At 38.0% G+C, this 16,208-nt stretch overlaps 1 protein-coding gene across 3 annotated transcripts in view; it reads right to left on the bottom strand.

Annotated features, from left to right (window-relative positions):
- Positions 1-4,104: 4,104 nt before the first annotated feature.
- Positions 4,105-16,208, bottom strand: part of LOC119767243 (tyrosine kinase receptor Cad96Ca-like) — a 36,202-nt gene continuing 24,098 nt past the window's right edge. For all 3 annotated transcript variants that reach the window (XM_038255388.1, XM_038255390.1, XM_038255389.1), the window contains exons 3-7: positions 10,670-10,893; positions 9,792-10,604; positions 5,111-5,490; positions 4,948-5,053; positions 4,105-4,886 (exon numbers count right to left, since the gene is read on the bottom strand). In XM_038255388.1, coding sequence (XP_038111316.1) covers positions 4,380-4,886; positions 4,948-5,053; positions 5,111-5,490; positions 9,792-10,604; positions 10,670-10,893 — 2,030 coding nt within the window. In that variant the 3' untranslated portion in view covers positions 4,105-4,379. The remainder of the gene's footprint in view (positions 4,887-4,947; positions 5,054-5,110; positions 5,491-9,791; positions 10,605-10,669; positions 10,894-16,208) is intronic.

The following is a 16,208-nucleotide window of genomic DNA, read 5'->3' as shown; positions in this document are numbered from 1 at the left end:
GCTGAAAATAATTTGCAAAAATCTCTTCAAAAGAAGACCATTTACCAAAAGTAGAATAAGTGAAATAATGTTTTATCTGTTTTCGTGGTTTTCAGCTAGAAGGATATTTGATTATTTCTAAATAGTAAAGGCAACGTTCCATTTATAATAGTTTTTGTAACATTTGGTATTGATAGTAACAGAACATTATAAAACATTGAAAAATGCTTAAAAAATAGTTCATGAACATGTTTTGCCTTTTTTCACGTTATATGTAACTTGTTCGTCGTGATTTTATTAAATTTAACAGAAATTTATAAAAATGGCTAAAACTATTTTGCGTTTTGCCTTCCTCACTGAGGTATTGCCTTCCTCACTGAGGTAAGGCTATAATCCTGCTCTAAAATTGAACTTTTTATTAAAAGCTCGAAAACCCACCTTGATGTATACATATCGACTCAGAATCGAAAACTGAACAAATGTCTGTGTGTATGTGTGTGTGTATGTGTGTGTGTATGTGTGTGTGTATGTGTGTGTGTATGTGTGTGTGTATGTGTGTGTGTGTGTGACCAATAATGTCACGCAGTTTTCTCAGCACTGGCTGAACCGATTTTGACCAAACCAGTCGCATTCGACTTGGTTAAGGGTCCCATACGGTGCTATTGAATTGTTTGAAGTTTCGATAAGTAGTTCAAAAGTTATGTATAAAAATGTGTTTTCGCATATTTTCGGAAGATGAATAAATGGCAGTAAACTGAACCAAACATCATTATGTTATACATCGTTATTTAGGTAATTGAAAGACCTTTCCAACGAGTCCACAACATCCAAGATCTGGCAACCCTGTCTCGAGTTATAACCACTTAAGTGATATTTATGTACTTTTTTGTAGCCGGATCTCATTTAAATGTATGTAAACAATGTCCGGATCCATCATCTGACACATCGTTGGTTAGATAATTGAAAGACCTTTCCAACGAATCTACAACATTGAAGATCTGGCAACCCTGTCTCGAGTTCTGACCACTTAAGTGATATTTATGTACTTTTTTGAAGCCGGATCTCACTTAAATGTATGTAAACTATGTCTGGATCTATCATCCGACCCATCGTTGGTTAGGTAATTGAAAGACCTTTCCAACGAATCTACAACATTGAAGATCTGGCAACCCTGTCTCGAGTTATAACCACTTAAGTGATATTTATGTACTTTTTTTGTAGCCGGATCTCATTTAAATGTATGTAAACAATGTCCGGATCCATCATCCGACCCATCGTTGGTTAGGTAATTGAAAGACTTTTCCAACGAATGTACAACATTGAAGATCTGGCAACCCTGTCTCGAGTTATAACCACTTAAGTGATATTTATGTACTTTTTTGAAGCCGGATTTCACTTAAATGTATGTAAACGATGTCCGGATCCATCATCCGACCCATCGTTGATTAGGTAATTGAAAGACCTTTCCAACGAATCTACAACATTGAAGATCTGGCAACCCTGTCTCGAGTTATAACCACTTAAGTGATATTTATGTACTTTTTTTGTAGACGGATCTCATTTAAATGTATGTAAACAATGTCCGGATCCATCATCCGACCCATCGTTGGTTAGGTAATTGAAAGACCTTTCCAACGAATCTACAACATTGAAGATCTGGCAACCCTGTCTCGAGTTATAACCACTTAAGTGATATTTATGTACTTTTTTTGTAGCCGTATCTCATTAAAATGTATGTAAACAATGTCCGGATCCATTATCCGACCCATCGTTGGTTAGGTAATTGAAAGACCTTTCCAACGAATGTACAACATTGAAGATCTGGCAACCCTGTCTCGAGTTATAACCACTTAAGTAATATTTATGTACTTTTTTGAAGCCGGATCTCACTTAAATGTATGTAAACGATGTCCGGATCCATCATCCGACCCATCGTTGATTAGGTAATTGAAAGACCTTTCCAATGAATCTACAACATTGAAGATCTGGCAACCCTGTCTCGAGTTATAACCACTTAAGTGATATTTATGTACTTTTTTTGTAGCCGTATCTCATTAAAATGTATGTAAACAATGTCCGGATCCATCATCCGACCCATCCCTGTCTCGAGTTCTGACCACTTATAATGCCACTTATGAGCCCTTGAGTGATATGTGTGTTTTTTTGGATCAATTTTGTGTCCAAACCCATCATATTACATATCTGGAGTTTTTTTTGAAAAGGTCCAATAAACCAAATTTTCATTTTTTGCTTTTTGGGTGTTTTTGAATGCCCCTGACTCAAGACGGTTCTAAAAACACCCAAAAAGCAAAAAATGAAAATTTGGTTTATCGAGGTTTTTAAGCGAAGATGGCGTTCGAATGGTGAACGCCCGAAATGTCAAAATCACGCAGTGGTACCAACATTACGGAACAAGTGTACCATGGCATGACAGCTACATTTTTTTTTCTAATGTTGGTGCTACTGCGCGATTTTGACATTTCGGGCGTTCACCATTCGAACGCCATCTTTGCTTAAAAACCTGGATACGACCTTTACAAAAAAAAAAACTCCAGATATCACCCATTGTTGGAAAAGAGTGAGGAAGGCACCAACCACATAGGTGGATTAAGTTAGTTTTTTTTCATTGAATTTCACACCATTGCGATGGCATGTTACAAGCATTTTTTTTCATTTTGACAACTTTTTTCAACAAGTTTTCAAAATATTTTATTAATGTGGTTTGTTTACCATTTTTTATTTAAACATTCTGAATCAAGATTTGTAAGTTTTTTTTACTTTTCTAAAACAAACAGGGCCGCCAAATGGCCGACCGGGAATGATACCTTTCAGAGCCTTAAATTCAAAAATCAAAATTTTCCACACTTTGGAGCAATTTTTCAAGTAATTTTCCGAATTTCGTGGCATTTTACGGTATTGACCAAATTACACGGAATACGCGGCTTCCGCGAAAAATCAATAGCCCTACTCTTTACCCTTGCTCTCACGGGCAGGGTTTCCAGATAAATCAAGTTTTCAAGTGTCTGCTAGAATAAAGATTCGCCCTTCCCTCTGACGAATAATGACAGATTTTGCCAAATTTTTCACTTAATCCCCATTTTGAACTACTTTTTGATCAAAATGAACGAATTTAATTCCAAATCATTAAAAATAAATTGTTTTTTTTTTTTTTAACGAAAATGCAAGTTCAACATTTTTAGGCCATCAGTTAAAAAATCATCGAAATTCTACAAACTTTTGGATTGATTTATATCCTTCCCTTCACCATTCAGAATTGTTAGATTTTCGTCTGCCAGATTTTTTCCAGTTTTCTAGTCGATACTTTGCCAGACTTTTCAAATTTTGACCTGCTCACGGGGGAGATGATGATGCGGTTTTTGACCTTCCGTAACAAGGCGGAGCAATTTCTGGCCCTCGGGGAGCTGATGATCAAGTGCATCTACAAAGGATAAAAAACCTGTGATGTACTGGTAAGCTTCCTCTACTTCTATCCCCTTTGCTTTGCAATTTTAGTAAATGTTATTGTTTAATTTTTCTCTCTTTTGTGCCTTAGTTAAAGAAATCTCGCTTACTTTTTCAAAAGGTCCTATGTACATAGGAAACCCATAACTCATTGACTGTATTGAAAAAGTAATCTTGAAATAATTGTTCCAAATAGATTATGATACTACATACTACTGATAGCTGAAAGGAACTCCAAAACTCTGTTATGCACTGTACAAGAACTTATTGTATCTGGATTATTTACTAATGTATTGTTATTATTTATTTTATTGTAATAAAAAATATGTTGGTTTTTGTTGCCTGTGGATTTTCCTGCAAAAAAGGCAATTCAATTAAAAGCAAATTCGATTTAACTCAATGTAAGGCTAGATTTTTGTAACTTGAAATTATTTTTTTTGTTGAAAGTCGAACTAATCATAATACATTTACATTTTACATTTAAGAATCGGATGAAATGGCGTGAATTATTTTTTGAAAATGTGGTTTTTGTAAAACTTGGTCATTTTCAGACCACCTTAACACAGGCAAGGTAAAAAAATACGGGTCTTATGTTGAGCCAAATTGAGGCACTTTTATATTTTTGTTAAACTTTCAGAACTGCTGGTAAAAAAACTCGACAAGTAATTTGTTCAAAAATCCATATTTATTGACATGTATTTACACAGGTTTTCTAACACGTATTCTAGCAATCGGAAATACATTCGTAGTGGTTCACGAGTATCACTTCTAAACTGCTCCCGCGGGGGGAGAAACGAAAACCTAACTCAGTCGCGTCGCGGCACACAAATAATACGCGTTGTTCGCTGGAGACAACTCAGTTCTTATCACAATGGTTAAGACTATGTACAGCTTTTTTGTTTAATCTCTATGTCTGTTTTTTTTCCTTTTTGGAAATTTTACAGCTTTTCACCGCTCAGGTTGAGCATGTTGTAGTAGTTGTGGTCGGGGAACCGCTCCAGCTCGATGTAGTCGGTTTCGGTTTGCAGCAACCGGTCGAGCATTTCGACGCACTCGGGAAAGTCCGGTCGCTCGTTCGGATCCTTGGCCCAGCAGTAGAACATGATGTTGTACAGCTCGCGGCGGCAGTGTTCGGGCTTTTCCAGCCGGTAGCCGTCGCGAACCTTGCGCATCACGTCCGCGGCGGCAATTCCCGGGTACGGAGTCGAACCGAGCGTCACGATCTCCCACATCAGGATGCCGAAGCTCCAGATGTCCGACTTGACGGTGAAGATGTTGTCGTACAGCGACTCGGTGGCCATCCACCGGATTGGGAGGCGACCTTCGCTCTTGCGCTCGTACACCTTGGAGGTGACGATGTCACGGGCAAAGCCAAAGTCCGCCACCTTGCAGGTGTGGTCGTCCGTGATGAGAATGTTACGCGCCGCCAGGTCACGGTGGATGATCTAGAAGGGTGGTGATGTTAGGACAACCAGTAGCTTTTTTAAAAATAATTGGGTTACTTACTCCTCGCGACGTCAAAAAGTCCATGCCCCTGGCGACCTGGTACATGAAGGCCGTCAAATCTCCCGACGTGAGAATCTTCGACTTGCCGTGAGTGTTTCCGTAGTGTCTGCAAAAATAATCAAGATTTGAATATCTCCCGCCACGCTAAGTTAACTGGCCTTACTTCTCAACCCGCGAGTTCCGCAGGAACGTCTGCAGTTTGCCCAGACTAACGTACTCCAGTATCACGAAGATGGGATCCTTCTCGGTGCAGCACCCCAGCAGCCTCACCACGTTAATGTGCGGCTCGAGCGACTTCAGCACCTGCAGCTCCGACAGCAAATCATTCCGCTCCGGTTCCGAGGCGTTCTCCTTGAGTGTCTTAACGGCCGTTATGGAGATGCCCTCCTTGCCGTCGAGGTCGGTGGCTTCGCAGCGCCAAACCTGCCCAAAGGCGCCCTCGCCCAGGATGTTGAACACTTTTAGCCGATGCCGCGGGAACTCCCACCGATCCTTTGCGATGGCCGAACCGTTCGAGCTGGCCGTTGAGAGTTGGGAGGTGACCTGGGAGCGGGGAGAGATAACGAAACAGAAAGGGTCGTTACTTGTGGAAGCGTTGAAGTCACTCGTGATTATTTGAGGTTCAGACCAAAGTTGTTAATCGATAGAATTATCGTCGAACGACAACGATAATCTATCGTTATCGCCCAAGTAACATTTTTTTCCAGGAGTTCTACAAGAGCTCTTCAAGATAGCTACAGCATAGCAGTTTGGACCGCGGTAGGATAAAACTCTCTTCAAGTACTCTTCCAAACTCCTGAAGAAGTTTTGAAGAGAATTTTATCCTACCGCGGTCCAAACCGCTATGCTGTAGCTATCTTGAAGAGCTCTTGTAGAACTCCTGGAAAAAAATGTTACTTGGGCGTTATCGTTACTCCGATAATTCTATCGGTGATAAATTTTATCGACGATAACGGACGATAACTAACATTTAATATATTTCTAAAATTGACTAAAACCAAACCAAATCATGTTGAAGTATTTTAAAGAAAATAATAAGAAAAATTATAATTTGCAATCGATACCCATCAATGGATTTGAAATTTTGCAAGCGTTTTCACTGTTTTTGAGTTTTTTTGAATGAAATACTCAAATTTGCACAAAATACGGTATTTTCTCGAAAATAATCAAATTTTTATAATTCGCAATATGGTTATCAAACGATTCGAATCTTTGCATGTATATTAACTGTTTTAGAGTTTGTTGAATGAAATATTTAAAGTTTCATAAAATACCATATTTTCTCGAAAATAATAAAAATTTTATGATTCGCAATATGGGTATCAAACGATTCGAAATTTTGCATACATTTTCACAGTTGAAAATCATGCAAAATTTCAAATCTTTTATTTTCTATATTGCGAATCATTAAAATTTGTATGCAAATTTAAAAATGCATGCAAAACTTTGCATGCAAAATTTTGAATCGTTTGATACCCATAAGACAAATTAGAAAAAAATGAGAATTTTCAAAAAAATACGGTCTAAATACAAATACGGTCAAATAAAATCTAAAATGATTTTTTGTTTTTTAACTTTGCAACTTACCATATTATCATAAAAATATTCGTTTGGTTTTAGTCAATTTTAGAAATATATTAAATATAAGTCATCGTCCGTTATCGTCGATAGAATTATTGGAATAACGATAACGATACCCGAGCAGACGAAAATAACTTGGGAATAACATGTTTTGATATTTTAAAATACTAGGCCAATAACATTTTATGTTATTTATAACAAGATTTGTTATTCGTCGTTATGATTTTTTTGTTATTGGATTGTTATTGTAATAACAGACCAATAATACTATTAGTTATTCTTCGAACAAATCTTTGTTATATTTTTTTGTTATTTTGACAACTAATCCGATCATCCCAATAACGATTCTTCAATTAATATTGTTCAGTAATTCTTCTATCAGGGGTGTCAGGTTATTTTTTGTAAGTTACATGCTATTTGCTTCACATAATTTGATCGTATAATTTAAATGATTTCTAAAAGTTTTCGATTTCGAAAGTTTAATGCAAGAGATATTTTGTAAAAAAACAACATTTTTTCACTCTGAATCTATGATGTTGGGAATCTGATGTTAAATAAAAATTCTAATTTCAGAGTTTTTCACTTAAAAACTCATTACTAATCATAAGATTTCCAAATTTATTTTTTGAATTATTTAGCTGTCGAGCCATATACACTCAACCCCCGGAGGTTGGTCACTTTTTTGTTTGATATTTTTTTAGTTTGTACCCCGTTGGTTGGTCAAAGTCAAACTAAAAAGTGACGAACTGTCACTTTTTACACGGCCCTCACGAACACTATCAAAACAAACGTTTGGTAGTGTGTGTGAACTCCGTGTAAAAAGGGTGTCAAACTAAAATGTGAACCCGTTCGTTTGACAACAGTTGGTGTCAAACCATCGGGGTTTAAGTGTAGAACGATGAGTATTTTCCGAAACATCTATAGAAATTTGTTAGCTCAATTCTATTAAGATTTTGTTTACCTGATAAAATTTAAAATCGCTTTTGAGAAGCTGTGATTAAAACAAAATTTTCTCAAAACTACGTATTTCGATGTTGATAGCTAATTTAATAGATTTTTCGAAATGTTTGTTTTCACATCATAATGCACGGTTAAAGCAAAACCTTTATTTTCGTAATTGGGTCCTAAAATGAAGCTTAGATTGCTGATATTATTGTTCACAGCGATAAAGCTTATTTTTCTGAGTACAATGACCCTTTGTACGACCATAAAGAGCTTAAAATGGATTTTTAAATCAATTTTGAAAAATTAACCTCGCGGTCCTTCTTGACAGAAAAGCTCCTAACTGACAGGTCGTTCCAAGGGGACCATAGTTGATCCATCGAAAAAATGTTGTCTTGTCAAAAAAAAAATTTGCATTAAAATGAAAAAGAGTGATCAGAAATGGTTTTTAATCGTGTTTTTTACCGTTGTACATAAAAATTGGCATAGGGCTTTAGTACCCAATTATTTGATCTATAAAAAGTAGGGACCTACACAGGGAAATGAAATGTTCTGGGAGAAATTTCAAACACCCAAAGTCATTCAAATTTTAGGTTGAAAAACTTGTAGTTTTTCTTTCGAGCTGGCACTTTTCTTTTACCGAACAAACACAAACATGACATAAACTACCAGATTATTATCAACAACAATTTTACAATACTTGTAATTGTTATAAGTCTCGTTTTTATGCCAAAACTATTTTAAATTGATTCCAACCTTGTTCTTGCATGATCTTGTTGCTCGATTGGAACCCCGATTTGACAGTTCGATTGGAACCCTGCCCAGACACGAGAAATTCTGGCAGAATTGGTTTTGCTAGAATCCTGCCAGAATGGTTCTAGCAGGCCTGCCAGAATTCTTTAAGAATTTTGCTAGAATTTTTTGACAGAGCGAAATCTGCTAGAATTTTATAAGAATTTTGTTAGAACACTCTGACAGAGCAAAATCTGTCGAAAATGACGTCATTTTCGCCAAACCGCATTGCCACCGCCATTTTGTCAGAAAACGTGTTAGGAAAAATTGTAATTTTTTCATCAATCGTGAATATTGTCACATAGGCGCCGTTCCGTTCGTTACATCCACTTCCCGAAGTTAGGTAAGGATGTTGTGAATAAATCGTGTACATTCAAGTTAATGAAATTTATTTATTTCACCTCCACAGGCGCTAATCCCAGAGATCTATCAACTTTACGAAAGAAATCATCGATAACCACACGGTGCCCACGAGGGAATTCCACCGCCAAGATTCTCGATTCTGGTAGCTAACACCACCCCTGGGTCGACCGGAATGTTGGACACCGGTTTTGGTTCGAGATTCGCGATGGGACCATCTACATTGGACAGATACGAGTTGGGACTCGTCGTCGAGTTCGGGAGCTCCGCTTCGACGTCGTCGGCCAGTCCACCACCACGGAGATGCCGGCTAAGCTACCTATAGTGTAGAAGTGGTAGAACCAAACCAGGAAGTATCCGCCTTTGACCCGCTTCGAAGAACTCCGGAAACAAAAACAAGTGAAAAATGAGCCTTTAAAAATTGGCAATTGTCTCAAAGAGAAGCACACAAGTGATAAAGTTGTTGTTTTTTTGTGTGAATGATTTTGTGTCCAATAAAATGTGAAAAATCTTGTTACTGTTTTCTAAAATCAAACAAAATTATAGCTAATTCCTTTCTTAAAAATCTTAATAGAATGTTCTCACAAAATTCTACCAGAATTCTAGCAGAAAATTTCTGCCATTTTATTCTAGCAAAATTCTTACTGAATTCCAGCAGGAGGCCTGTCAGAATAATTCTAGCAAAATTCTAGCAGGATTCTACCAGAACCGGTTAATTTCGCCGGCTCCTGCTAGAACCGGTTATTGCATTTGAGCTAGAATTCTTTGAGAATTCTTGCAAAGTTCTGGCAGGATGATAGCACGGTTCTAGTAAGAATAATTTCGCTCTGCTAGAATTCTGTAAAAATTCTGCGAGAACGCCGTGACTGGGTGAGAGTGACATTTCGCCTCTCCATATAGGCTCTCTAATAAAAAGCCTTGGAAAGAAAAACTTTTTAAATTTCTTATAATGTTAGGGTTGGAAGTTTGTGATGCATGATGAAGTTATGTTATTTTCTAATTAGAGACCATCCATAAATCTCGTGGACCCTTTTTTGGGAATCTGTTACCCCCTCCCCCCCCCGCCCTCGTGGACAATTGTTCATACAAAAACTTTTTGTATGGATCGTGGACAATCGCCATATTCCCCCTCCCTAAAGTGTTCACGTGGTTTATGGATAACAACCCACCTGCATATGCCCGTTCTGGTCCCGCTCCCACGGGGACGTGTACCGGTTGCTGAACGCCATCGGCCCGCTCCAGTGGTTCATGCCGATCGAGTTGCGGCTGTCCTCGGCGCCGGTGCTGCCGCCCGAGGTGATATTGCTACTGAGATTGCTTTGGTTTGACTTTTTGGCTTTGTCGATTTTGTTCTTCTTCTTGAGCGTCTTGCTGATGGCGCACAGATACTTGCGGAAGATGCAAACGGCCACGAGGCCGGCCGTCAGGAAGATGCAGGACACGGCAATGATGACGGGGACGAAGGACGTCAGCGAGTTGGAATCGCCGGCGGGTTGTGTCCGTACGGGCGGGCTTGCTCCGGTAGTACTGGGCGTTGTGGCCGGCGTGACCTCCGACGGAGCAGGACTTGCTGGCGCGGCGGAGGCATCCGTCGTAAGTCGGGTGATGCTGCCGTTGGTGGTGACCGCAGGGCGCTCCGTACTGCCGCTGGCGTCCGAGTCCGGTCCCGGATCCGGGTAGGTTTTGGTCTGCTTGGTGGTGGAAGGAACCGAAGGTTGCTTTTGGTTTGTTGGCGGGTTGACCACCAGGGGCGTCGTGGGACGCGGAGGGAATGGCGGAGGCGGTGGAGGGGCCTGCGGGATGTTCAGCGGGAAGCCGGCTGGCAGTAGCTTCCGGATGCTGTCGATGCCCGGTGTGAACTGAGATCCTCGGGTTTTGTACACACCGGTGGCGTTCTGACTTAGAATGTTGACGTACACCTCGTTCTTGGACGTCACCAGACCGTCCGTGACGGTGATGTAGACGAAGAAGTTTTGGCCGCCCTGCACAAAGTGAAGTACAGATTTAGAGATCATAAACACAAACAACAAACCACGAGCGTACAAACCTTCCCCTCGATGCTGTCGTTAAGGTACACGTAGCCGGTGTTCGGATCGATCCGAAAGGGCTGCAGCTGGCCCGGTTTCAACGGGTCAAGCCCGAACTCCAGTTCGTCGTTGTCGGCATCGTCCGCTCGGACCTGCGTGATCAGCGTGCCCACCGTCATGTTCTCCCGTATCCGCCAGTTCCGGTCGACCAGGATCACCGGTGGAGTGTTCAGGTCCTGACAGTCTGTTGAAAGAAACACAATGAAAAGAGGTTGATTAGACACAATTTAAAATCGACGGCCTTCGTCAGTTCCAATCACCCCGCGATCGAGCTCAAAATACCGGTTCTACCAATTTATTCCAATCTGCAAGACGAGGTTTGACATTATCGTGGAGACCTTGGTACAAGACCACCTCGCGAGAAGGTTCAAGATCCCCCGTGCGACCCCACCCCTTTCTGCATCGATCGAATGTCAATTAATTCTTCATCTTAATTGAGTCCAGTAAGGCTTGGGACTATCCATAAATTGTGGTTGACAAAATGGCACCGCAAGCAAAATATCTTATACATGCGAGCATGCGAGAGAGGTTCAATTGAATATTCAACGAAATCAAGTGACTCCCTCGTGTGGAATGGAATGGCGAGGGGAGATACACACTAAAAAAATTGGAATATTACATTTGACGTAATCGTGGAGTAAACCTAAGATTATATCATGTAATCATATTTTCGATGTAAAGTTAGGTGTACTTTGACGTAAAATGATAAAATTCCCACTGGGTTTCATTTGCATCGTGCGTGATCTAAAATTACATCACAAATAACCTAATTTTATGTTAAATTTGATGCACATATCTGGAGCATCAAATTAGATGTAATTTTACATCAAATAAACCCCGATTTCACGCACTTTAGCCACTACACCTTTGTCTGATTTGTGAAACGTCAAAACGTCAGCCAGCTTTCACGTCGCAGCGAACCACATTTTTCTACTGACCAGAACCTGCTACCATTTTGGATAAAAACGGTAAAATTTCTGACAGAGGTGAGTTTATTCTTTATTTGATGTGAAATAAATAGCTAATGTTTATTGTCGTTTGCAATTTGTTTTTGTTTTTCAGGTTGCGGACATCGTGGAACGCGAGGAAAAAAATGTGCCAAAACGCTACGCCGAGGCAGCTGAGCAGCTGGCTGGAAACTTTCTGGGAATGTTTCCACAACCAAAAATGCTCCTGAAGTAAACAAAAAAGCAGTGTCCAAGAATCTCGCTGTTTCTCCTCTGATGCTTCCTCCAGCGGGGTGGCCAACACGGTATAAATTGTATGCCGGAAGATTACTGGTGGAAAAGAAGCCAATGAAGAGCGTTTATGGGAGCAATCCGGTGAAAATAATTGAAAAAAAAACAAAGAAAACAAGTGATAAGAGTGTTTGAAAAAGTGTGATTAATTGTATGAATTGTGTGCAATAAAAACATTTTGATTTTAGAAAATATAGACTCGTTTTCTCTTTTCCAATAAGAATTATCAGATTCCAATTCAAAATTGTTGCACCGAAATTACGTTTGATGTAATTTTACACGATCTTGGAGACTGTTCGGATCGTGTAACTTCACGTCTAATTTGACACAATTTTGCGTATAATCTGACGCTCCAGTTATGTGCATCTAATTAAACCGAAAATTACACGTTTTTTCGTAGTGTGTACTTTGTATTGTATCGCTGGTACCTATAGTCATTCCGAACGATACCGGTTTAAGTTGTTTGGAGGGTTAGTTTTTGTCGGGATTAGTTTAGAAAGACTGGCAGAGTTTCGCGTCATGCCTGCATTTAAATTCTTATAAATCTTTGAAAACCCATTCAATAAGATGGATACAGAGAAAATAACTGATGTTTTAGTGCAGACACAATTAATTATACACTTTAACACAATTAAAAAACATCTATCTGTTAGTTCTTGAATAAAAAATTTAATATTGTTAATTCGTATATTTAAAATCTATTTTAGAATTTGTTTAAAAATCTGATCTATTTTTCATCAATTTAGATTTCTAATGATGAAAGTTAAACATCAAGTCATTTTGTTTTAAAACCAAACGTTTAATTATTTTATTATTAGTTTTTTCATCACTTCAGTGGCATTCGTATCATTCTTACGTTAAATTAAGGCTATAACATATTTTAAGTAGGGGAGAGTGGGGAGACTTGATCCCTGGGGACACTTGATCCCAAACCTGTATCTCGTTAGCATGTGGGTAAAACAATTAGCTTTGTTCTAGAAAGTTGTGCGAAATTGACTAAAACTCATAGTAGAAAACAAAGAAAAAAATTAAAAAATGTTTAGATTGAGTTACACACATTTTTCTAAGAAGTGCTGCAAAAAACTTCCAAGAGATCTTTTTTCTTTGTTTTGATAAGTATAGAAAACACTTAAAAATTATTCAAAAAAATATTTTTTATACATGAATTGTTTGATAAACATATCAACTCCAAAACCCTTAAGCATTTGACTTTAAATTTATCGTCATACTATTTTTACAATCAATTGTTTAAAAAAGTGCGTTTAGTGAGACTTGATCCCTGAATTTTTACAGTCACTGGAATCAGCCTCAAGATTAAATAATTGGGCTGGGTTTTCGTACATAGTTTTCTTTAGTATAGTTTTATATAACTTACTGCAAATTGAACCATTTTTCAAAAGTTTTGTAAACAAAAATTACCAGCTTTTGTAAACATGCTCAATTTTGGTCTAAAAAAGAAAATTTGATGTTTTTAAATATTTTGCATGCTAAACTTGTTATATTTTGAACACAGACGTACAGGTTTAATGTTAAATTGCTGTAACTTATAGAAAATTAAAAGTTTGGATGAATAAGAAACATTTTGCTTAAGATTTCTTCAAAATGTTGAAAGGGGGATCAAGTTACCCCCAACATTTTGAAAATGCCGGTTTAAAATATTTTTTTAAAACGCTTGGCATGATACGAAGAGTTTATCTGATGAAATACCCTTATCAGCCAAACATAGTTGAATGTTTAAGCTTTCAATTCATGCAAAAAGATCATAGTTTGGTGAGAAATTGACAGAGTTATGTGCGACACAAAAAAAGGGGATCAAGTCTCCCCACTCTCCCCTACTTGTCCTTTTCTTAATTTTCCAAAAAAATAGAGGGCAAAAAAATAATGATTGACTAAAATTTTCATTGAAAAAACTTGTAAAATCGATTGTAAACTATTCAGAATACAATTTAAAAAAAAAAAAACCTTTTGATCGTTCATACAAATTTTGAATTTTGGTTGTTAAGTGTGATTTTCATAAATTTATTGATATATTTTCAAACCTTTGATAGAGATACTTTTTGCCAAACAATTTGCCTGCATCTTGACGTAGTTATTTTTTATGCTTTAAATGTTTTTAATTATGATTCTGCTTTATACTTGAATATTTGAAAGATTTGAACCTGTGTTTTGGCAATATTTTTTTGTGACAAACATTTTTGAAAAAAAAAAACCAATATAATAACATAAAAACTAATATAACTTATATAAAAAAATATTGAAAATGCAAAAAAATAAATAAAAAATATTCAAGAAAAATTATTCAAAAATTATTACAAAGCATTCCATCTTTTTGTCTTGAATATATACTAGGCCGTCCCAAAAAAAAAAAAAAGTTGTTAAATCTTCGGTGCTCACACCTAGAATGATAGATTAGGATGTCAGGAACAATGTTTTCATACAACAAAAAAATCCCAAAAATGGTTTACAACCCGCGTGCGGAGCTTGAATGAAAAAAGTGCATTTTTCGAGTATTTTTCAGAAATGCGCGTAACAATTATAATTAACGTCATTCAAATTTGTTCGTCTTGGGCTTCAAGTTATAGTATAAAAGCTTGTATTTGGGCATAGCAGGGCGTTTTAGGGAAAAAAAAATGTATTTTTCAGCAATTTTTTTTTTTCAAAAATCCCTCCCCAAAACAAGCCAGAAAAAATTGCAGCCTAAACTAATGCATTCAGCTTATAGGAATTTTTAGGGAGATCATTTTGCTTTTTTAAACATTCAATTTATGTCCACGCAAAGCCGAGATATTTGCTCGCTCAAAAACGATATTTGTTAGTAACATTTCATGAAAAAAACTAACTTAATCCACCTATGTGGTTGGAGCCTTCCTCACAACAATGGCTGTACACAAGTTTCATCTATTTTTTATATCCGGCTTCCAAAAAGTACATCGATATCACTTAAGTGGCCATGTCTCGAGACAGGGTTGCCAGATCTTCGATGTTTTGCACTCGTTGGAAAGGTCTTTTGGTAACCTAACCAACAATGGGTCGGATGATGGACCCGGACATAGTTTACATACATTTAAGTGAGATCCGGCTTCAAAAAAGTACATCAATATCACTTAAGTGGCCATATCTCGAGACAGGGTTGCCAGATCTTCAATGTTTTAGACTCATTGGAAAGTTCTTTTGATAAGTTAACCAACAATAGGTCAAATGGTGGATCCGGACATAGTTTACATACATTTAAGTGAGATCCGGCTTCAAAAAAGTACATCAATATCACTTAAGGGGCCATATCTCGAGACAGGGTTGCCAGATCTTCAATGTTTTAGACTCGTTGGAAAGGTATTTTGATAACCTAACCAACGTTGGGTTGGATGGTGGATCCGGACATAGTTTACATACATTTAAGTGAGATCCGGCTTCAAAAAAGTACATCAATATCACTTAAGTGGCCATATCTCGAGACAGGGCTGCCAGATCTTCAATGTTGTAGACTCGTTGGAAAGGTCTTTTGATAACCTTACCAACAATGGGTCGTATAGTGGATCCGGACATAGTTTACATACATTTAAGTGAGATCCGGCTTCAAAAAAGTACATCAATATCACTTAAGGGGCCATATCTCGAGACAGGGTTGCCAGATCTTCAATGCTTTAGACTCGTTGAAAAGGTCTTTTGATAATCTAACCAACGATGGGTCGTATAGTGGATCCGGACATAGTTTACATACATTTAAGTGAGATCCGGCTTCAAAAAAGTACATCAATATCACTTAAGTGGCCATATCTCGAGACAGGGCTGCCAGATCTTCAATGTTGTAGACTCGTTGGAAAGGTCTTTGATAACCTTACCAACAATGGGTCGTATAGTGGATCCGGACATAGTTTACATACATTTAAGTGAGATCCGGCTTCAAAAAGTACATCAATATCACTTAAGTGGCCATATCTCGAGACAGGGTTGCCAGATCTTCAATGTTTTGGGCTCGTTGGAAAGGTCTTTTGATAACCTAACCAACGATGGGTCGGATGATGGACCCGGACATAGTTTACATGCAGTTAAGTGAGATCCAAAATATGTGAAAACACATTTTTATACATAACTTTTGAACTACTTATCGAAACTTCAATCTGTATAAAACTCGATCTATGGGACCCTAAACCAAGTCGAATGCAACAAGTTCGGGTCAAATCGGTTCAGCCAGTGCCGAGAAACATGAGCTAGTTTGTTGGTCACATACATACATACACACACACATACACACACACACATA

Source organism: Culex quinquefasciatus, chromosome 2 (assembly GCF_015732765.1).
Source record: "Culex quinquefasciatus strain JHB chromosome 2, VPISU_Cqui_1.0_pri_paternal, whole genome shotgun sequence".
Lineage (NCBI taxonomy): Eukaryota > Metazoa > Arthropoda > Insecta > Diptera > Culicidae > Culex > Culex quinquefasciatus.
This window is presented reverse-complemented; position numbering and strand designations above follow the sequence as displayed.